Source organism: Protomyctophum bolini (genome assembly GCF_963924005.1).
Source record: "Protomyctophum bolini genome assembly, chromosome: 21".
NCBI classification, from domain to species: Eukaryota; Metazoa; Chordata; class Actinopteri; order Myctophiformes; family Myctophidae; genus Protomyctophum; species Protomyctophum bolini.
Genome location: NC_137882.1, coordinates 29,326,523 through 29,350,543, shown reverse-complemented (window position 1 = coordinate 29,350,543; position 24,021 = coordinate 29,326,523). Strand labels below are relative to the sequence as shown.

At 42.9% G+C, this 24,021-nt stretch overlaps 1 protein-coding gene across 1 annotated transcript; it reads right to left on the bottom strand.

Annotated features, from left to right (window-relative positions):
• Positions 1 to 284: 284 nt before the first annotated feature.
• Positions 285 to 1,718, bottom strand: LOC308336478 (E3 ubiquitin-protein ligase TRIM35-like; the record flags this gene model as incomplete). The annotated part of the gene is made up of 1 exon (XM_080793843.1): positions 285 to 1,718. One exon carries the CDS (start codon positions 1,716 to 1,718, stop codon positions 285 to 287), a length of 1,434 nt encoding a protein of 477 aa, XP_080649969.1.
• Positions 1,719 to 24,021: the final 22,303 nt, after the last annotated feature.

Genomic DNA, 24,021 nt, shown 5'->3' with positions numbered 1-24,021 from the left:
TGTGCAGCAACCTTATACTGCTGAGTTCCCTTCAGTCTGTGGTTCCCATTTTTGTGGCGCTCACAAAAGCCTGAGATGTTAAAATGACCTAAAACAACGTTTGAAACTGAAATATCCCTGTGTCAGCTCTTGCTTGAAAGGCAGAGCAGTGACGTAACTGATAGAAGCCCCACTAGTTGTGTTGTTTTAAGCATTATGGTATACTTTAGCTATTGAAAAATAGCAGATCTACAAGCTCGTATAGCGTGGCACCGAGTGCTCAATCATCATCATCATCATCATGTCTAACTGCATTGTGCCACAGTAACACTGATCTTCCCTGGTGATATCTTCAGAGGGAGAGTATGATAAGTGGCAATGTATGGAACGAGTGTTTCAGTGAAGGTGTGCGTGAAGGTGTGTATGTGTGCGTTAGTATCGGGATCAGAGAACGACAGCTTTCCTTCATCCCAGTCCAGCTGGACTCTGATCCTCTGAGCTTTCTGCGTCAATGGGCGCTCAGTGGCTGCTGAGGAGAGGGCTCCGACTACTGTGTATTTACCCTCGTGGAACCCTATTCTCCAGCGCTTACCCTTTACGTTTCCCTTTTTCTGGTAAGAATCCGCTAACACACCCAGAATCCAGTATGGAGTGTCTCCGACCTCAACAACCCAGCTGTGAGACCCTGAGTCGAAGCCCTCAGAGCCCAGGACAAAGGGCCAGAGGTCAAACCTCTCCGTGTTGTCAGGAAGCTGCAGCTGCATCTCTCCACGTCTCACGCTGGTCAGATCATCAGACAGGGTGTATACTGGATGGGCAGTGTTGGGGTCCAGAATGACAGGAGTGTAGGACACGACGTCCCTCATCTTGTTCCACACTCTGAAGGTCAGGTTTCCCAGGTGTCTGGCCACGTCTATCAGTGCCCCCGAGACCAGCTGTGGGTCCTGCAGTGTGCCCTGCTGGACTCTTTCCATTGTGGTCTTGTAGTTCTGCAGGAATGGGACGTGTCCGGCTCTCAGCGCCTCCTCTATGGCTCTGATGTTGTTTGAAAGCTTCACCATGTCTCTGTTCAGACCCTCGATCTTCTCCTTCATCACCTGACTCTTCTGCTGCTCTTCCTCCCGCAGTGCAGCGATGCTGGCCTCCTCTTCCTCTTGTAGAAACTGATGAAGCTTCTTGAACTGTTCCTTGATCAGCCTCTCTGTGTGCCGGGCCTGGACCTTAACGTGCTCTGCTGTTTGGTCACTTTTTATTTTAACTGTATAAAATAAGTCAATTTTGTCCACTAAAGGCCTCAGTGCTTTCTGTACATCCTCCTTGTGATCCAGAGCGGCTTCGTCGACGGGTCTGAAACTGTGGTGGGTGTGTTTCCTGGAATCCCGACACACGACGCACACCGGCTGTTGGCACCCCAGGCAGAACAGTTTGAGTCTCTCGGCGTGCAGACCGCAGAGGTCCTCAGCCCCCGACGAAGTTCTCTTACGTTTCGAAGCGCTCCGTCTCTCCCGCGCGAAGGCCTCACACAAGTTCCTCAGAGCCAGGTTACGGGGTGGATTCTCCGTCGGATGTATTTCCTTACAGAGTGGACATTCCTGTATGTCCTTTTTCCTCCACCATTCCCCCACACATGCATTACAGAAGCTGTGGCTACATGACAGGAGAACAGGATCTTTAAAGATTTCATGACACACGGGACAGCAATAGTCCTCATCTGGAAGAGACGAAGACGTGGAAGCCATTTAGTCTCCGAGTGAAACTACAACAAACAAGTCTGCTCAATACAGGAAGTCTCTCTCTCTCTCTCCTCCTAGAATGTTCCCTGAAGTTGACTTTTCTTTCACTGTGAATGGTGGTCGTCGTCAAAGTCCATTCAGCAGCAGATTCCAGTGGTCTGGGTCACAATTCCCTCCGGTAGCTGTGTACGTGTAACACCTCCCGGGCACGGGGCAGTGCTACAGTATTTATGTCTCCTAAAAGTGGAAGACAGATGAGACAAATAAAACGTGCTGCATTCAGTTGTAGCTGCTTGGAATGAGGAAGGCAGGCAGCCACCAACAAGATAAAGTCCACAGTCCATAAAAGCACGTACTCCCTACTGGACGTCCTGTTTGATTTGATGTGTGTGCGTGTGCGCGCGCGTGTGTGTGTGTGTGTGTGTGTGTGTGTGTGTGTGTGTGTCTGTGTGTGTGTGTGTGTGTGTGGGTGTGGGTGTGGGTGTGTGTGTGTCGTCATCAGTGAGATAAGCTTAACAACTTCTGTGTTTAATGATTAATGTCACATGAGTCAGGAGAGGGGCAGAGTCTCCACAAGTCTCCGAGTGCCTTTTCAACGTGATTTATAATTAATGATTCACCCTTTAATTCACACACCGATCATGTCCTGTGGTGTATATAACATTTTGGTCTTTTTAACTAGGGATTGGTAAAAATCACTTTTATTTGCTCTCAATCTGATTCCGATCATTTCATTTTGAGTATCCCCCCCCCCCCCCCCCGGCATCACTCCATTGATAAATAAGGGCCTATATGACGCTAGAATTAAGTGATTTTTTATTTGCCTTATGCTTTACCAGAGAGAGAGAGAGAGAGAGAGAGAGAGAGAGAGAAGGCACTCGCTGTCCCTCCTAGCATCCTCGACCTGGTATCTGTGTTCTGGGGGCAAAGAGTCGGTCGGTCTGTCGTTTAAAAAATAAAGCCTATACATCCCGTTGTTGTTTCGTCTGTCAAATTAGCCCTCTCGGAACAGAACACAAGTTGCAGAGGCGCAGCAGGGGGGGGGTGTTGTTGTGAAAGCAAAGCACATCATAATCAACACATGGCATCTGGGAGGACTTTCAGAGATCTGATTCCGTGCTTTATACAATGATACACCAATACAACACCAACGCAACTACACAGCAGTGACGCATCCACACAACACAACTCAAAGAGGGACACTCATTTTCAGTAACAAAAGAGCTGAATTAGCAAGGCCAAACAGTGAAAGGAATCTTGGGAAAACAAGTATGTCTATAGAAAGAAAATGCATGAAAAGTACAGGACAGTCTGAAAGGCACATCTGTACACAACACCTACCTACAACAACTGCATGGAACACATCACTTAACAGAACCCATGAACTACACAACACCAACACAACTTCAATTCAACACAATACAAAGCTCATAAAGGAGTAGTATACTCAAAACAAATTGTTTTCTATGAACTACACACCCTATGAAGACTTTAATTCATGGAGATTCATTTTTGTCGCATACTCACATTCATTTTTTTTTCAATAATATTTTTATTGTTTTTTTCATTTTATGACAAAGACAAGACAGGAAAAACAAAACAAACAAACAAAAACAGACAGCTCAGCTCAGGCGTGTTGTGGAACAAAGGACACAATTATACACTTATACCAAAGAAAAATAAAGTGCAAAAATAATAACAAATATGGACACATTTGCAGTTTGGTGCTTGAAAGTTTAGATGGGTTAACAACTCCAGAGAAAATAAAATAAAATAAAAGATATGCATTATACATACATAGATACATAACAATAATATCCATAACTTTATCAATCAAGGTTAGTGGCATCACTTCTGTCCAGGAACCCTATGGTCAAGGTGGTAGCTAACTGAGGGCCAACAAATCTCAAATATGGGTCCCATATTTTATAGAAGGTATCTGTGGTGGAGCGTAGTAGGCAGGTTAGGAATTCCAACGGCATGCACTGCATGATTATTTTGTGCCAGTCTTTTTTTGTTGGCGGTTTCTCATTGATCCAAGACAACAGAATACGGTGTGTAATTGATATAAAATAAATATGTTTTGGAGTGAACTACACATTCTCTCTCAAGCACGTGCACTAGTCAGACTAAAACAGCTTCAGGCTCGATTTGCACGCGCATGTTAAATGTGATGTAATTTGTTAAATGTTAAATCGTCGCATGCAGAGTCCACCAGCGCTGTAACAATAATGTGCACAATTTCCACTCGCATCACATATTCTGACATAATCAAAGAAGCTTCACAGGATTTTGATGCCATTACTCCTCTCTAGTGTTGTGCTGCTGTTGCTGCAGCTCCATTGCCTATTACAGTAAATGCTGCATGACTACACTAGGCATGTCTCGTAGTCGGGTGCATACGTTTGTTAGACATACTACTAACAGTCCAACAGCCATTAGTTCGACAACACTGTGGCTCCCGACATGCGTGGCAGGTTACAACTAACCCGTTACCCGTGTCAGGTTAAAACTAACCCGTGGCTTCCTGTGAGGTGAGGTTAGGTTTAGGGTTGGGTTTTGGGTATAGGGTGTTGGACTCACGGCGGTAGGACCGTCGTTAGTACGTCAGACCAAACTCATGCACCCTCCCGTAGTCACGTATATAGACACTAAAGGTTTGTAAAAGGCTTTAGATTTGTAATACAATATACACACCATGTAATCTGGTCCCAGCAAATCAGGCACAATTTGCTGGGACGGTGCATACGCATCAAAAGTGGCGGGTTGGCTGGGACGGTGCATACGAGTCCCGGGCGAAACTATTACTTGCGCGCTCTGCTTGCGCAAGTAATAATAATAATAATAAAATGTTGCTCTCATGAAAATTAGCAACTGTGCTATATCCGGTGTATTTACGTCCATGTGACATCCATTAATATGCATTGTCCTGTCCAAATAAACAAATAAAGCAAGTAAAAGTATACACGTACTGCATTCAAACAATTGCTGATTATGCTGTGTTGGAAAGCACAGTTGGTTTTCATCTTAGTAAGTGCTTTACAAAGCACACTGAGTCACATTATATCAATAATTTAAATGCATTCTTGAAAGAACTTGGTGTTTCTCTGTTGCTTCTTGGCAAAAAAATAGTTTTGGAAAGCCTTTTTATTTCCCTTTTAAATGGTGTCTCCTTTGTAAGGAACATTTGGGTGCCGTCCATGAATAATTTGATAAATCTTCCCCGTCAATGCCAAACTAAAACAACTACTAGAGTGGCTTATTACTAGTGGTTGCAGCAATGCAGTTTAACTAGTATATTATTATGGCTGAAGGGCATATAGTGGAGTGTCTCCGACTGCCACAGGCATTATAAAATAGAGGTAAACTGAGACCTTGCGTGGCTTATTGCGTTTCTAAATCAAATATGATAACTTGAACATCACGTCCCAATTAAAACAGCTATATAATGTATAATTCACTAGAAGGAACAATTATGTTACAACCTCCTGTCTAGGGTACGGGGAAATAACATAATAATGAGGAGACAGCTTTTTACAAAAGATGATTTGTTTTATTATCTCTCCTTTTTTCTTTGGGCAGAGATAAGAAAGTGCATAATAATGGCTTCAGGGTGTCAGTTTACATTATAGAAAACTTGCTGCCTAAGAAATAAAATTACCCCCCACAACTAAAAGTCCCTAACCGCATGAGAAACAAAAAATACAATTACTAAACCTAACTAAGAAAAATACAATAAATTAGATCACAAAACAAGTGACTAAACACCCTTACGGGATGCACAAAGGACGGTGTAACATTAAATAGGGAAATATAAAAGGACAATAAGTAACAGGAAGTTGGACAATAAATAACCTATAGGAGCTGACTAATGACAGAAATGAACAAGGGCCGATTCATACTCCTATTTCACCGCTGTTTCGGCGCTGTAGTGCCAAGCGCTTCAGTAGCACAGAAGAGACGACTTTAGGACAGTACCCTACCCTACTAAATGACGTCACATTGTAGGCTCTACAGAGCCGAACCGACTTTTATTCGGCTCTAAAATAAATAGGAGTATGAATCGGCCCTAAAAGAAAGAAGGCAAACAAAAGAAAAAGCAACATGGGTGGAGGACAAGAGTCTCTGCTGCAGAATTAAGCTGTCATCCTCACAGACTGAGCACCTTTATAGAGAGCAGGGCCATTGCCCAGCCAATGAGAACCAGGGCGTGGACGGGAAAGGCGAATGAGGGAGAAGGGGCAGGTCCGGGTGGGACCTGTCAATCTACAGCCACCTGCACCACACTCATTCTCCAACACTCTCCATCCATGCCCTTACAGATAAACACAAAAGGAACAATGTATAACACAGGGCCACAAGTTATACAAACATATTCCAATTTATCACCCTTATTAACCAAATACAATAATAATTATAATAATCACAAGGACAGGAGTCCGTAACTAATTTATACAAAAAACTGTGTCTGTTTACTCAGCCAGTCCAGCTTCGTGTTTCCCAAACAAACACACAGAAATTCCATAGAAATTCATATTTTTGTTTTAAAGCCAGATTTAGTTAGTAGTACGCACATCTGTGAACGCCCTTGTCTAACTCTAACCTATAGCTACTTAGCCTTCATGCAGAGAATCCAGCACAGATGGCTTGCAAGGGATGCGGGGCGCGATTGTTTTCCTTACAAGTCCCACCCGAAGCCCCTCAGTCACTCCGCATCCCATAATGGGCGGTGCTTGCTAAGAAGCCCCGCAACGCTGGAGCTTGTAAGGAAAACAAGCGCCCCTTCCGTCCTTCAGCTACAGATACGACGGATCACTGTATAAACGAATAACACACCGCGATTAATCTGAGATGACCTGATGCCGTTTCATCACGTCTACTGAATAGAATCAGAATCAAGGTCTCAGATAACTGAAGTGTGCAACCTTTTCAACGCTTTGTTGCTGCTCGTCCGGTCTTGTCCTTTCGAAGAGAAGAATTCCACACCCGGGTTCAGTTTAGAGCAGGTGCATTGGCGACAAGGCCGTAGACAAAGCCCGAGCAAGGTTGCAAGACCGAAAGGTTGCTCGTATTTATTTAACAAAAGCTTTTGAACCAGCAAGTGGCAGTGTGCGGGTCTCCCTCCTTCTCCTGACTTTGACTTTTTTGTCTGTCTTTCTTTAAATGCAACAATAACAATGAGCCGTCCAATTTCTCGCTTTCGTGAACATGCGAGAAATTCTCTCTCGCCGTGCCACATAAATCTAGGATTCTGCTTCTGTTGACGGCACATATGTATGCAGCTCTGACATTTATAGATCATACAGTATAAGGGAAGGAGATAAACTGAGGCTTAGCAGAGCAATGGAGGACAGCGCAGCATGAATATGCTTTCTTTGTGTAGATGGAAGCTAGGGGAGGAGATGCGAAATAGAAAACCTCAATCTGTTTGATGTTTTCATCTCTTATCTCTGAAGTTGTGGAGGAGCAATTCCGCTATAGCTCCCAAGGAGATCTTTTTGTTATCACTGACATGTATCTAGGCTGTTATTTAATACATTTAGCATGAACTTTAATACATTTCTTTTGGGGAATTCAACCAGATTTTGCATAATGGAGATAAGTTAGTAGGCCTATTTGTGGTTGTCTTTTATTGTGATGTCATATAACAGCAGCCGTGTTGCCTTTGTATATGCTTTACTTCCTCGTAAGCGTGTCTTCTTCATTTCAGTATACAGTATATGTCAATCTGTAGAGATCTTAATCTTACGCCTCGAACATCAAAGGATGACATTTACATTGGAGGTTTATCGGTTCAGTCGACGGTTAGATGATTGAAGCATATATGCTGTCTTGCCTTGCCCTCCAGCGTGCTAAACACAGCTGTTTAGCACGCTGTTTCGTGTCAGACAAACTGCTGGACCAATCAGTATAAAATATACATAAATACATAAATAAATAAATTGCGTATGTGTTCTGAGCACGCACATGCAATGCTGCTTAATCAGGCATTCGTGAAATATTCAGAAAGGCTATAAATAAATAGGCATCATTGGCATTTTTATTCAATGTTTAGGTTGCTGACCTAATGCTTTTGATACATATGCTCACGGAATCTCAGAACACTGAAATATGTTCTGTGTATAACCATGTTACCCTACACCCACATTCTGTACTTACATACAAGTATTAACACCACAATCTAGAAATGCTCGGTTACAAGTAAAAGTCTAGTATTTCAAATGTACTTGAGTAAAATATTTGACCAGGTAATATGACTGAGAGCCTGCCATCGCGCACATTCCCTTCACATACTAGAGCATGCCTGAAATAAGTGTCAAAGCTGAAATCGACATGTAAATATGAAATAAATGCTTAAACATCTAGCTAGGTGTAATGTTATAGAGACAAAATCCCTCTGTCAAATTTAGTCACTTAAAGTACCAAAAGTAAAAGTATACTCATTATGCAGAATGTGATCCCATTTCACAAGTTCAATGTACGCATCTTTTGAAAATAGCAGATCTACAAGCTCACAATGTGTCACGTCGTCTTGCTTGTAGATTTGGCTTTTTGAAAATAGCCAAAGCAAATAAGGCGGTTAATGCAGGACTATATGCTTTGTAATAATAATTGAAATCTACAATAAATACTAACTAAAGCTGTCAAATAATTGTAGTGTAAAAGTAGCCTACACTATTTGCCTCTGATATGTAGTGGAATAGAAGTCAAAGTTTGGATAATTGGAAATACTCCAGTAAAGTAAAAGTACCTCAGAATTGTACACAGCTACAGTATTTTAGTAAATGTACTTATAGTTACTCTACGCACTACTGTCCTATATACTGTACTTAAGTCCCCCAGGGATCTATGCATGATTCACTCTTTTTCCCACCCTCTATAACAAATCTCTTCGCGGAAAACAGTCGGTCTCCAAGCTCGGCCATGTGTCACGTTGCATAATTATGAAACACTGGCATGGTGTAGCACATGTCTTAATAATGAAACGTTGATTGGACAGACATAGAGTAGGAAAAAGAAGGAAAAAAATGGGGGAAAAAAACTGTATGTCTACATGTGAATGGGCTCGAGACATGTGCAATACTGTGGCTGGCTTGGTTTGCTTTACTTTTAGCTTGCTTTCTTTTTGTTTTGCTTCTTATGGTATGGTGTGGATGATGGCGTAGAATGAACTGGAGGAACACCCCCCCCCCCCCCCCCCCTGTCCCAATGTTTTTTAGTTTTTTTAGTTTTGTCTGCCTGTCAGTTCATGTATTTTGTAAAGGTTTGTAAAGTAAGTAACTGTACGTGTTTTGTCTGCCTGTCAGTTTTGTAAAGTATGTCTTTTGTAAAGGTTTGTAAAGTAAGTAACTGTAAATAAATAAAATAAATAAATAAAAATATTAAAACTCAATGAATATTAACTCAATGACTCGGTCAAGGTTTTACCCTGCTGAAGTATCTTTGAGCATGGCATTGAATGAAAGGACCGAGTGCTGTTCTGTGATGTCGGCTGTGAAGGATCGTTGTTTTCTCTGCTGAAGTTTTGTCACATTTTCCCTGAAAGAAGAAGGTCTGACAGGTCACTGATAGGCTGACAAAAAAAAACATGACAGACTAAAGAAACAAAATCCCTTCACTCCTGATGCGATTCAGTGCATGGGTGACTCAGAGAGCAACAGCCAATGGTCAAACAAGTTTGATGACCTGTGATGTAACTTCATCAGTCAGTGACTCTTAGGCCTCTTTTAGACGGCGACCATCTCCAGATAAAACGTCAAAGTCCAGTTGCGTTCTCATTTCTTATTGACCCTTTACACGAGAACGCAGACTTTATGAAAACGCTATAATGTCGCTAGGCGGGCTGCCAAATAGACCATGAGTCACCCACGTTACGTACAAGAAGAAGAGCCAGCTCCCCCTTCACGCAACCCTATCGGGGTTTTGCTTCCAGAACACAACGTGGTTGTGGCCGTCGCTCCCTGCCTGCTTTCTATAACGCATAGAGGTGACAGACAGGCTGACAGACAGCCCAGAGCATGCAGGCAGAGCGCGCCAAGGGATGGTTATATATTTTTGCCGTTTTCTATGAACACCATTCTCGTGTAAAGACCACCTAAGACCGATGACTGTATGTCATTGTTCTTATGAATTGAATGTGCAAGACCCCAATGGAAACAATTAAGCCACTGGCTTTATTGGATTTTAAATCCTTATTGATCCGTACTTTCCTGTGCTTTTGTGCGCAAAACGTTAATACAGTATTTACTATTCAATCGATCAAACTCAAAGCAAATGTGACCATGCACTACGCAACCTATACTGCAGATAATGCAAGAACATGGGGAGAGCAAGGGCTTCAAAGGAGAAATAGAAAGCTATTTTACTGGTATTTAATTACCCAATGCTTTGTTATTTTAGAGACGCGTTTCTCTCCCCCGCCTCCCTCCCCCGCTTAAATTAATTCACACATTAAGGCTCCGCGAGCCCTTGAAGCAAGTGGAGAATTAAGAGTGCCAATACATACAATTATGTAGATGAACTTGCCAAGAACGCTCTTTAATTTGGGATAAATTTAGCTCCCCGTTGAAACAAATAACGCCAAATGTGGACAGTCATGACAGCATGTAATATAAGCTCTCTGAGAGTCGTTTTTTACTGCATTATAATAGCTTCAATGGCTGTTTAACATTCTGGCCTGGGGAGCATATCACACCCACTCTTCTGGTGGGATGACACTTTAAAGACGGAGTGCCAAGATGTTTGTATTTCTCCAGTTTTTCACGTGTCTATGAGGTGACAGTACTTCATTACACCCTGGAGTCGTTTGTATGTGCAATGGTGCATTAACTTTGTATTTAGGGTTTCTTCCTGGAGGCTGAACCCTTGACAGTCAAACGGGGGCCAATGAAATAAACAATAATATAGTGACACCACACTATCAGCCCCTCCCCCTTTATCATACAACCACAGCTGCTGAGCTGTGGGTGCGGCTTCAGTTTAGGTGGATCACCACCCATCACCACCCACCAGGCAAACCAGGCATACTTAATGAACTGGTGGGCGTGCCCACATAAAAACAACATTACTTTTACATATTATACGCTGACAGCGCCCGCCCGTCCGAGGTATACTTTCACATCACGTATAGCCATGACTCAAACCAAAGCAAAATTTGCTGTCAAAATCAACACGTCGTGTATACTGCACACCTGCCAGATGTGGCGCCACGCTGGGACGTTATCAGTGACCTCTGGTCATAAAACGCTATTGGACGAAACCTTGAGGCGACACTTTATCACCTGCACCCTCACCACCTCAAGACCTTTAATAGAGATTGGTTTATGAATTTATAATGATTTATTGGACACGTGCATATACTCTCGTCACCTGACTTACAAATGTGAGAGGGGCTGTCTACTTGAACGTTATGAGCATGTTTTCAGGCTTGCTACCAGGCTACACCTCACTTATACGCTATAGCTCACCTCCAGACACATATACCTGCATTACACAGACTCTTTTACTCAGTGAAGTCCATTCTGTGCTCCTGACATTCCATTATCCCCCCTCCCTTCCCACCACGCACGCACGCAGGCACGCACGCATGCACGCACACACGCACGCACGAACACATACAAACATCCAGTGGCTGCATGTGACAGACAATAAACAAACGAAACCCCCCACCTTCCCCTCAACGCTTTCCAATTAAACGTCTTCCATTTGTTGACTTGAGGTGCCACTTTTAAGTGAATTATCGGAAGAGATCAAGGGGATCAAGGGGCGTGTGTGTGTGTGTGTGTGTGTGTGTGTGTGTGTGTGTGTGTGTGTGTGTGTGTGTGCGCGTGCGTGCTTGCGTGCGTGCGTGCGTGCGGTTCAGAATGGTTCTGAATGTCTCCAGGCCACACAGTTTCTGTAATAAATGGCTGCTGTGCAGGATTCTTTGTCTCTGTCACGTTAAAAGTAAATAAGACCAACAGCATGCGGTGCCAAGAATGAACTGAAGGGCTTATAGCCTTGGCTGTGATTCAAGGGGAGTGTGTGTGTGTGTGTGTGTGTGTGTGTGTGTGTGTGTGTGTGTGTGCGTGCGTGCGTGCGTGCGTGCGTGCGTGCGTGCGTGCGTGCGTGCGTGCGTGCGTGGCTGCGTGGCTGCGTGGCTGCGTGCGTGCGTGCGTGTGTGAGAGAGAGAGAGAGAGAGAGAGAGACTCATCAGGCCCGGATTAACAGTGGAACTTACTGGCGCTTATAAGTGCCAGGGCCCGCAGCTTGCAGGGCCCTGCATGTAACCCCAGGAAACCCCCCCCCCGCTAGTGTCTTTGGTCGTCCAACAGTTTCTTAACCACTCGCTGGGACTGGGAGGGGAAATAGCAGATCCAGTGTCGGGGAGTATAGCCTTTTGATTTGGTGTAGCGCCGTGAGGGCCCTGCAGGGAGGGGTCGATTCGGCACCGCATGCCAACGAGGCCCTCAGGAGAACTATAGCGGCTGATCATTTATAAATAACCCAATCGGCTGTGGTTGAATTCTGCAATCTGCCCTACTGCGATATATATTATTCATGAGCGAGTGGTGGTGCTCTCTCCATCAACTTCAAGGCATTTCATTGAATATTGTCACCCTACTCTGTATAGATTGTTTGGGTGGATTTCAACCCTGTTCATAAGGTCCATTATTTATTCAGCCTTTGATACACGGACCACCATTTTGACCCGAGACTTTTAAAATGTTGTCTCTACCATACAATAGGAGAGATAACATTGATCAAAATAGCAATTATTCTACATTTGAAATACGTAGACTTCTTGTAAATGAAGATAATAAATGAAGTAACGAACAATAATGTATTAACTGTTTATATGTATACTAGTATTGCTCTTGAAGAGCAGCTTAACTGGCACAGAATCCAGCGAGTAATTTCAGTTATAGAGGGGTGGGAGTTTATAAGTTTTTACTTCTTCTCACTCCTTTTCGGATATGCTTAGATTTATTTATTTATTATTTATTTTCCTTTTATTTATTTTTCTTGCTATTTTTTGTTTTGTGTTACTAATTTTTTTTTGTTTTTCCTGGTGAAATGCAAGGAATTGTTTCTGTATATTGGCATATTCGAAATAAACATGACAAACAAACAAACAAACAAAACTGTTCAGAGCGTAACATGAAACCAAATGGACCGTTATGTGAGTCAATTTGGTTTCATTTTACGCTCAAGATCTAATAAGGGTCCATTTGGTTATACCAACTCTCCATCATGTGTAGCTGGAATCCCCTTGTGCTGTTTACTTTTCTAGGTAGTTCACCTTTCACCTAGTAGGCCCTATGTGTAATGGAGACCAATGTTCTTTTGCTTAATTAGTAATTATCCTCACCTGGTAGCTTCACTAGGGTAGTTATGAGGTGATTAGTTTGGTCAGTTCAGTTCAAGCCAGCACACTGTCAAGAGCTCACTCACTACATGTTGAGTTAACCCTTTCTATCAGGCCTTGGACAGGATAAGTCTGTAAGTTTGTGTGTTTTTTGTTAAACTTCTTGGCTCTTAAAGCAATTTACATGTTATTTTTGTAATCTTGTATGATGCATACAATAACTATGTTTGGTTTATTATTTTACAGTATATGACACCAATGTTGTGTTTCTATTTTTTCTGTATTGCAGTTTTACAATGTATTCTTCACTAAAGAACCCAAACCAAGTCACTGCCTTTGGAGCTTTATTGGGAACCTTGTTAGCTGTCTGCCAAGCCATACACAATGTACACCAACGTATAGTAAGGGCAGAACACCCCTCAAAGACCACTGGTGGTCCCCGGACCACGTGGTTGAAAACCACTGAGCTATAGTATAGAGTCTAACATTTAGCACTCAACGAATGCCCCATGGGCCATGTGTGAGTTCCACGTGCAGTGTGACTGTCAGAAGTTCTCTTAACAAGCTACGAGGGGGGTCAGAACCCCACTGGCAGCACACACACAGCATGCACAGCGGGATCCATACTGTCTTATTAATAAAGAAAAAAAAACCCCGGTAAAGGACATGACATGACACTCTGCGGACTCATTAGAAGGAAACAGCAGGGTATACATGCTTGCATGGCCATAGCCTATATATGTTTCTGTATAATTGCATGTGGACATTCAGACTTGGAGGAAAACTTGACCGAACACGACTCACTCACTGTATAACAAAATGAAGTAAAAACTTCTATAGACTGACTGAGACTGAGAAAAAAATCCTTTTATTTTATCATGCTCATGAAGTGCTCTGTGCTCAGAGTGCAATTAAAAAGCAAACGCTATATGATCTTAGGACCGAAACGTTTGCTTTTTATAATTGCACGTTGAGCACAGATCACTTCATGAGCATGATACATAATAGGAAAAATGTTTGCCTATAAGTCTCAGTCTATAGAGGTTTTTACTTAATTTAGTTATACAGTGAGCGACTCGTGTTCTGTCAAGTTTGCCTCTATGCTTTTGAGACCACAACCTCTGTCAGGCTGTGTGACGCTTGGCTGTGGTGACTGACTGACTGACTGACTGACTGACTGACTGACTGACTGACCAAAAAAGAGATTTGATATGTTTGCTCGGGACCCAAACTAGTGAAAATAGCAGATAGCAACACGCCCGCTCACCGTTGTGAGCTTGTCGATTGGCTATTATTTTCACTACTTCTTAAACGTTTGTTTTCTAATTTATGGAATTTCTTAGATTTTCCTTCTTTTCTTTATGAAATTGCTGAAAAGAAATAATTTAATTTTGTTTTAATTCATGATGTAAAACTCTTTTTTTTGGTAGTAAAGAAATGTAGTAAAGAGAAAATGACGGGACCCATGCAAAATACCCACTGTTTGGGAACCAGTGCTCTAAACTACTCCTGCGGTTCCTTCTACTTTACCCTTCCATGTGTCTCTCTCTCTCTCTCTCTCTCTCTCTCTCTCTCTCTCTCTCTCTCTCTCTCTCCGCTTTCTCCTCTTCATCCAACTTTTCCCCTGATCTCTTCCCTGTAGTCTCCCCTCCTCTCCTCTCACTTTCTCGCTTGTTTCCTGCCGTGCTGGCATGTCTCCCTCCCCACTTTCTGCTGCAGGCAACACCACATTTCTCAGCCATCCCCCCTGGTAGCAGCAACATATGCTAGTTGCTGGCCCCTCTGAATTTAAACAAGGTCGTTTGATGCACATGCACACAGCCTATACTACACCAAAGTCTCAGAGGGAGATATATACAGTGCAGTTATATACAGTGTGTTACAGTAAGTGTGCCCAGAGAGAGAAGCAACATGAGGGTGGGTTTGTCCTGCGTAAAGGGGTCTTCTGTTCTTCTTTTGCTTGCTGTCCTATACACACAGCAACTTCAGAGCGCTGCAAGTTGTCTGGTGGACATGTTTAATTTTCTCGCCACCGTCGCGGTCAAAACAGTTGTCGTGGAATATGTACAGGGTGCACACGCACATCCGACACACCAAAGGTCTGACGCGTGGGAACATTTTTAAGATAGATAGATAGATTTTATTTCGGTCAATAAAAGGAGTACATACAGACGTACAGTATACACACTGTACATTCATTTCCATTAGTGGTACCGAAAAGGTGAAGGCAGAAGCCGAGGCTTATTGCGCCTATACCCTTGTTTGAACAAGATTCAGAATACACTAAGCAGAGTATAGTGTCAGATTTAGATTGCATAAAAAAAAATGTCAAAAATAAGAGCACGTGCATCATCGACGTGGCCCCTGATAGCAGATCTCTGTGTTCTCCTCCGTCTGCTTATCAAGATGTGGACGAGTTCAGATGTGGAACAACAAAAAAAGGTCCCGATGAATCCAACAGCCAATACTCTTGAAATAGAAACAATCCATTGGCCACACGCATGAGGTGAGACATGAGGTGGAAAACAATCTCAAAGGCAGAACGACGAGAAGCATGCTGTGAACACGTTGGCCGATAAGATTGTGTTTGTAATAAATCAAAAGTGGAACCGGGATGACAGCGCTCTGTCCTCTACAGTGTGTCAACTTAATATCTGATATACTAACGTCGTTTCAATTTGTTTCTGCGGTGAAATAATTACATTGACTTATAGCGTAATGGAAATAATCGATGCTACAGTAATCTCTCAAAAGCTATGACAATCTGTCAGCAGAATCACTGGATAGTTAAATAGAACCTCTCATAGAGGGAGAGTAAGCTGACAAGTATAGCATGGCCAATCTGCAAGTAGCATGGCCAAGCCTGAGTTCCTGTTTATTGAGGCATTGAAACAAGGAGAGACAAGCTCATCCCCAAAGGTATAGCCTACAACAATCCAGTGTCCAGCTGTGTTTACTAATTTGAGAAGCACTTTTCCCATGCAGTAACACTGTCACAGTTACTGCTATTTAAATGGGTGCGTCACCTGATATACATATTTGATGTAAACTGAACTGGTCCAGGTTAGGGATAGAGTTAGGAGTCTATCTGTCTAACTGGCCAGTGATCTATACTCTCATAGTAATGAGCCAATTAGGATCAGGTTATCCTTTGTAACATAATAAGGTACGATTTGAGGGTAAGCCAATTAGAGACAGAGTCTTGCCTTTGGCCGTGGACACCCATCTCAAAACATATTTTGTGCCAGGGAGGGAACCCCAGAAGAGATGTTGTGTTTATACTGCCACATCACAGCCGGTGCAGTCAGTGTGCTATAGCTATAGCTGGTTGAGGGAATAACAACAACCTCTGTAGGAATCACTGACAGAAAGGCTGCAGGCAGACAGGCACACATCCCAGCAGGCGTTTCACCTGAAACTGCCTGAACTGTTATGCATTCTGACGGCAGTGGCAGCAAAAGAACACTGTTGACTCACAGCTCAGCGGTTCCAGTGAAGCGGGAGGTGTGTGGGTGGGTGGGTGGGCAGGCTAGCTACACAGACTGACTGTACTGTGTGCGTGGGGGGTCTGCACTACCAGATATGATAGCGCCTTAAGCTAACCTGTCTGTGGGTGATAATAAGCATCCGGTCCCAACATGGCCCAAGCACCTGGGTGGGTAGCTTAAGTTCATGGCTGTTTTTAACTTCGGCTCAGTGCATACTGTAAATATCAAGTTGTCTCAGACACTCTCCCTCCCTCCCTCCCTCCCTCCCTGCTTTATGCCCATCCAACATTTCAAAGGGTTTAAAGATAGCCTGTGAAAACTTTTGGGAAACAAAAATAGCTTATTTACGTTCCTTTGTGGATCGGATTGTGCATTATGTAGGATTTAACAGCACAAGAGGCATCACCTTTTGGTTGCAGGTGAACCTAAATATGCAACTGTATATACTGTAGGCCTATATTGTAAAGCTAGACTGCCTATTTATTTAGGCTATATCTAGATCGTGCGTGTGTGCGTGCGCGTGCGTGCATATATGCAGATTTAGAAGAAGGAATGGAGTCAAATTCGAACACTCTCAGAAATCTGTCACATTTCATGCATTTGTGACAAATTCATGCACTTTCCTTGAATGAAAGTGACGCCTGCCAAGTCATCCAATAAACACCTGCCAACGCACATCTGCTGCAAACATGGCCACTCCCATGCTGTCGCATGCGTCCAGCGTTTTGAATAATGACTACAACTTGATGTTAATAATTATCGTAAAAGCCTGTCCTAGTGATGCATTCTCTTTGGACGTGGCCATCTATCATTCACGCATAAGTGAAAGGCGTCCTTCTGACGAATGTTCTCGACAATCCAAACAGAGAACTGCAAAACACTCTTGGGAAATATTGCATTGTCACTTTTCCCCACAAGGCAACAGTTGGCCTTCGAGAGCACTATACTAAATAAGGAGATATCGATTGGGCCAAATTAATGTCTGCACTATAACCTTCAGCAATGTATGGATTCAGAGGATGTGCTGTGTTAATGACGGGTGGCAGACATGCATTAATATTTGCATCGTGAATTAACTCCTTGGACGCCGTCACGCCAGGACGCCAGATGCTTTATGTAGCAGATGCCAGCCGAAAAAGGCAGTCGACGGAAATGTTTCGTCTTAGTTTTCCTCGACAAGCATGCATAGGGGACCTGCAGAATAAACACATGAATGAAGCCTTTGTGGATAAAACATGCTCCCCGTCCCCCCTGTGCATGCCAGGCCGTGACAAACAGCCACGTTGCATGCAGCAGCCCATTACTCTAGTTAGTGGTCGACAGCCTATAGCCTTTATGATGAATTGAACATGGTGGGGCCCTATATTGTAAACAAGTGTAATACTTTACGGTGTCGTCCACAGTTAACAGTTTTGTATTGAGCCGTGCTTGAAAATATACTTTAATTCTCCGATCTGTTAATAAATTCATCAATCAAACAATGTTGTGTGCTCTTTCAGTGGCAAACATGTAGGGATATAATAATATTATATCCCTACATGTTTGCCACCCACGGTGGAGCGCATATTATGCGCTCCACCACGGGAGGCCGCGTCTTTTGAGAGGATGTATGTAGGCCTATACCTGTACTCCCCATCATTGCAACGGATCAATAATACATACGAAGCCATTTAAAGTGAAATCTCAGCCAGGGCCTTACAAAGGGACAGTGAGTGAAGCATGGCTTTGTCTCCAGGAGAGGTGAGCAGTGTGTGCGTGTGCGTGCGAGCGTGCGTGCGTGCGTGTGCATCGATTCGTGCCTATATAATGTGCTGACCTGGCGGCATCGGTAAAAGAAAACTGTATAGGAAACCGATGGTTTGACACACGTTTGTGTAAATCAGCGTCTTGCTTTTGCAAGTGCATTTTCCTAAGCCGCGGTCAACTGCCATGCACCAGTGTTTAGGACAGTGGTCGGCAGTATAGCCTGCAAACCCTATAATCAGAGTTGTCTTATATTCGGCAACAACAATACAACATCAGAGCCAGGGGGGGATTAGATTACTATAACAGAAAACATTAAAGAGTGAACACAAAGCAACAGTTCTCCGCAGCTTTCTTATTTAGAAGTGCTGAAGGCGTTTGCTGAAGGCACGCTGCGTCGCTGCCCAAGTGACGTCACTCATGCGACTCCTCCACGTCTCTCGCTGTCACTCAAGTGACTACTGGCCAATCACAGCGTGTCTTTTCCGGGACTTATGATACGCACGTGGAAGCATGCTCATTGAAGGAAAATGCTTTGCAAGGAATCTCGGGAAAATTGTGCCTTCAATTGTGACACGCGAAAGGGCGTCTACGTATATATGTCTATGGTGGCAGGTCTGTATCCCTTCTACTTAAAACATTTTACCATTTTACTCTTCATTATCAAAACTTTATATTAACTACTCCATTCACAAACACACTGCCTCACATTCCCCCTCTGACTCTGAAGTGACTCTGACAAACCATGGACAATTGACTGAGTTGGACTGAATCTACTTTTGTTTATATCTGAACTGTTGTTGTTTATTTTACTTTATTTTTACTTCAATAATAATCATAATTTACAGTGTATTGGGTTCTTTATGTTTCAATGTAATGTCCTTCCACCATATGCCTACTTCTGTAAGCAGTACTGGTCCAAACATATTCTTTATAACCAAGTATACATACTGCTTACTGAATTATTTACATTTTCGCTAGAAACAGACTGTATCTTATATGAGTGACTGACTGTCGCAAACGATACAGAGACACCTCCCTAGGGGCACGGTGGCACAGTTGGTAGTGCTGTCGCCTCACAGCTAGAAGGTCCTGGGTTCGATTCCCGCTCGGGGCACTGTGGGTGCTGGCGGCGTGTTTCCTCCTCCGCGTCATCAGTGCCCATACCCGAAGGCGGGGGTTGGCGAAAGGGCCTTTCTGTGTGGAGTTTGCATGTTCTCCCCGTGTCCCCTAGGGTAGGTACCCTCACAAAAACATGCAGTAATCCTGGTCTCTAAACTGCCTCCCCCTGGCCAGCCGGGGCGCCTGATGGAGGGGAAAGGAACTGGTTGGAATAACGTGTTCCTTTCACGCGCTACGTCCAACCAGGGAAACTCCCCCCTGTCAGGTGTAAAGGAGCAACTTGGACACTCAAGCATGAAGGAAGCATGAGTTAAGTCCGTTGCTCTCCCCAGGTTGGCGGAGGGTGTGTAGAGCCCAGGATCACAGTAGATGATTGACACAGGGGTGAAAAATGGGTTACAAAATCGTGGGATAAAAAATATATTTAAAAAAAAAGAGACACCTCCCTGACAATAACACTGAGACAGCTTGTTTATTTTTGGACCACAATGCTTATAGTAGACGATACTAAGATCACCCCATGTTATTCTCCATAGAGAAATTACTTCTGTGAACCAGGGGAATCAGTTTCAGTTTCTATTCATAGTGCAACATCACCCCAAGGGGTCTCTGTGCACTTCACAACAATAACAGAGCAAAAAACAGCAATAAAAAACCCAATAGCACGGTAACACAATAGCGAAGAAATACATGAAAGCATAATACAATACAGTGTGTCAATACACATGGCTGACATACAGTAAGTATCATGCGATAGGACACGGCTATAGATCATCACAAATAGGTGTAAAAATGCTTTCAGAAGATCCATTCATATATAGAGCAAGGTGAATATAGTGATTTCAATGAACTAGGGGGAACCGTAATGCAGGGAAAAAATATGGGTTTTAAGTCTAGATTAATGTCTAGTGAGTTGGCATCTCTAACTGTTTGTGGGAGAGCATTCCAGAGACAGGGGGCGTGATGTGTGAATGCTCTGCCCCCAGCTGTTATTTTATTTTGGTATGTGACTGTGAATCGAGGGGATGAGCGAGTGACGTCAGGACTTTGGCGCTCCATTAGCTTGGATTCCCCATCCGTGATGTCACTGGTGGACGGGTTTCTGAACTGCCCACACAGTCCTCCTATGAGACACAGACGGAGTAGAAATTGCTATTTTATCATTAGTGAGGACCAATTATATGAAGATATAGGTTGAAAAAGGTATCAGGTACGGTCGACCCTTTTCCATCCGCCCCACTACTGTACCTAGCTGTAAATAAAAAAACATTTATTATTATTATAATTATCTTGTTAAGTGTTAAGTACATTAAAACATTTCGTGGGGGCAAGTTGGTAAACGGGCGATTTGTTTGGTATTCGTTGAAAAGTGGTGACGTGTCCTTTAAAGTACATATTTTGAGGTATTTCCAATTATTGTACTTTTACTCCACTTGAAAACTGTAATAATAATAAGATGATGAGGATTCTGTCTGAGGGGGCAGGTGCAGCCTTAAGTACCGGTATATCAGTGCACTTATAAGAATTGTCCAATGATTCGAATCTGGCAAAGAAAGTGTTTAGGTCGTCAGCGAGGCCATGAGGTTCATTGTCTGTCGTGATAGGTTTGGTTGGGGCTGACATTCCTGTCATAGATTTCATTGTGTCCCAAACCTTTTTATGATTATTATTCCTGAACACATTCTCTAGACGCTGGCCATGTGCCAATCTTGCCTGCATCATTTCGTTTTTTAGCTTTTTTTCCAGTTAATTTCAGTGCACTGAGAGATCTTTGTTTATGAAGGCTGTTTTCCTTTCATTTATTACCTCATTTATAATTATTACCTCTTGGTCACATATTATGATTTATTATTTGGGTAGATTTTTATCTCCTTTTTCGGAACAACCAAATCAACAAAGAAATGTAATCATTTGTGACCATACAGTATATAGTGATTTCATCCAATGAACCATTTCCAAAAGTGTCCCAATCGGTCCAGTCCAGGCATGCTTTTAGTTGTTCCCTGCTTTCGTTTGTCCATGTCCTAACAATTTTCTTCTCCAGCTTCCTTCCCCCTCTTTAGTTTTGACTTGTAAACTGGAGTTATAAGCACACAACATTATGATCAGAGGTCTCTATAGGTGGCCCAACCTTGGCTACAAAAGCCAAGTTCACATAGCACTTGCGCCCAGAATGTTATTTTTCCTCGTTGCATCCTTGGCATATTGGTCGAACCCATCCAACACAGTGTCCAAATAACCCTGGTTCAGATCTCCGTCGGTCGTAGTGCCAGCAGTGCATCTCGGCTGTGCACACAGGCTGCTGTACACACAAAACTAGACGAAAAACATTAAGGCACTATCACACCTTCGCATCTAGCATACAACATTGTTGGATGTAAACAAAGGGTTTGTTTATATCTTGCCCCAATGCATTTCCAATGGAAGTCACATGGTTTGACACAACATTTTTGTTGTACGGCTTTTCGGCTGTGTTTCGACTGCCCCCCTCCCCCTCATACATACAAAAATGTTGTGTCAAACCATGTGACTCCCATTGGAAATGCATTGCGAGCTTGCATCAGTAAACGAGTCTCATGCATTAGCTATACATCAATCTGTGAAGGTGTGAGTCAGGCCTCTGGCCATACAAGGCACGCTGAGCCGCAGTGCTGCCGCTGTGCAGCACACCATTCTCCCCAACAACAACAACAACAACAAACAACATAAAAATCAAGGCACAGACAAAATACATTTAAGTACTAAAAACATCAAACAACATTAAAACAGAGCAAGGTCAGTGGAAAGCAAAGAACAAAGGCAAAACATGTACAGAGGCATTAAAAAAAGGCAGAGCAGTGGGAATAAAAAAATAAAACAAACTTTAGTTACTATTACTTTTTAGATTGATTATTATTGTGACTATTCAATTTCCGACCATTTGAGCTCACAATGCATTTTCAAAACTTGGAAATGAGACATTCTGCACAATGAATACTTTTACTTTTGTATACTTTAAAGGGATAGTTCATATTTTTTAACTTAAGCTGTATGAAATACTTGCCATTCATATAGTGGTTGCAACTGTATTAATTGATTGCCCGATTAATGAATTGATTGGTGGGAGTTCTGCTCTGGTTTTGGTGAAATATTAAGTAGTTCCGGTCATTTTGTGGGGGACACGCAGTAAAAGTAAATTAATTCACAAAACTAAACGTCATTTGTATTGTTGACCTATTTCTAAAATATTAGCGCAACTTTCGATCCCAAATTTGAATCACTTGTCACGGGTGGGTTACTCAACCCAGAGCCAGAAGCAATTCCATTTTCATTCATAGGGGGTGCCGCAATTGCAAAAAATGTAACCGTTTGTCGCAAAAACAGGATTTTTGGGGGATAAATACCCTCCGAATTACTTACGCATGATCACAGGGGTGACATGACATTGTAATTGGCTGGCAAAATTACTGGGAGGGCTTTTTTTCGTCCATAGGGGGCGCCGCAAATGCGAAAAATTTAACCATTTTTAGCCAAAACCATTTTTGGCGGGATAAATCCTTACACAATACTTACACATGATCACAGGGGTATAACTGCGGATATTTTTGTTCTTTTACTCAAGTGCATTTATTTTAGAATCCCAGACTTTTACTTGTACACGGGTATTTTTGTATTGCAGAATTGATTATTTTACTAAAAATAATCACACCCGTGTGAAGTGAGGGGCGCTCTTTATCATCGTACATCCGTCATCATACATCATCTAACTCCAGCCAATCAGAATTTGCGTCCTCACCCTTCATCTTCAATGTTTGTGAAACGCAATTATTGTGTTTACATAAACACTCAAAGCTGCCCATTCATTGTCAATTAAATGGCATTAAATGTTTGTGTTTACAATGTTTGTGTTTACACTCAAAATTGTCCATTCATTGCCATAGAGCATAGATAGTCAGATCATAAAAGAAAAGAGAGGAAGGGTTGGATACATAAAGCGCACGGTATGCAACTAATCTGCATATTAATTGAATGGAATGCGCCTCCTATGTGACTAAAAGGCATAATAAGTCATGGATGTATAGGCTGTAAACCAGCTTAGCTCTTATTCAGCCGTGTGTGTATGTGTGTGTGTGTGTGTGTGTGTGTGTGTGTGTGTGTGTGTGTGTGTGTGTGTGTGTGTGTGTGTGTGTGTGTGTGTGTGTGTGTGTGTGTGTGTGCGCGTGTGTTTGTGCGTGTATGTGTGTGTGTGTGTGTGTGTGTGTGTGTGTGTGTGTGTGTGTGTGTGTGTGTGTGTGTGTGTGTGTGTGTGTGTGTGTGTGTGTGTGTGTGTGTGTGTGTGTGTGTGTGTGTTTGTTTGTGTGTGTGTGTGTGTGTGTGTGTGTGTGTGTGTGTGTGTGTGTGTGTGCGAGCGAGTGTGCGCGCGTGTGTGTGGCTGCGTGCGCACGTGATGTGTGCACTTGCACATGTGGCTGGCTACACGTGTGTGTGCGCACATGTGTAGCCAAGCCAGCCTTTTAAACGGGTGCAGATGACGTGCGAATCAAATATGAAAGCAAATATGGCACTAAATTATTCAATAGGAAAACTCTCAGAAGACACCCGATTTTAATTTGCATATTCCCCGCGTTTA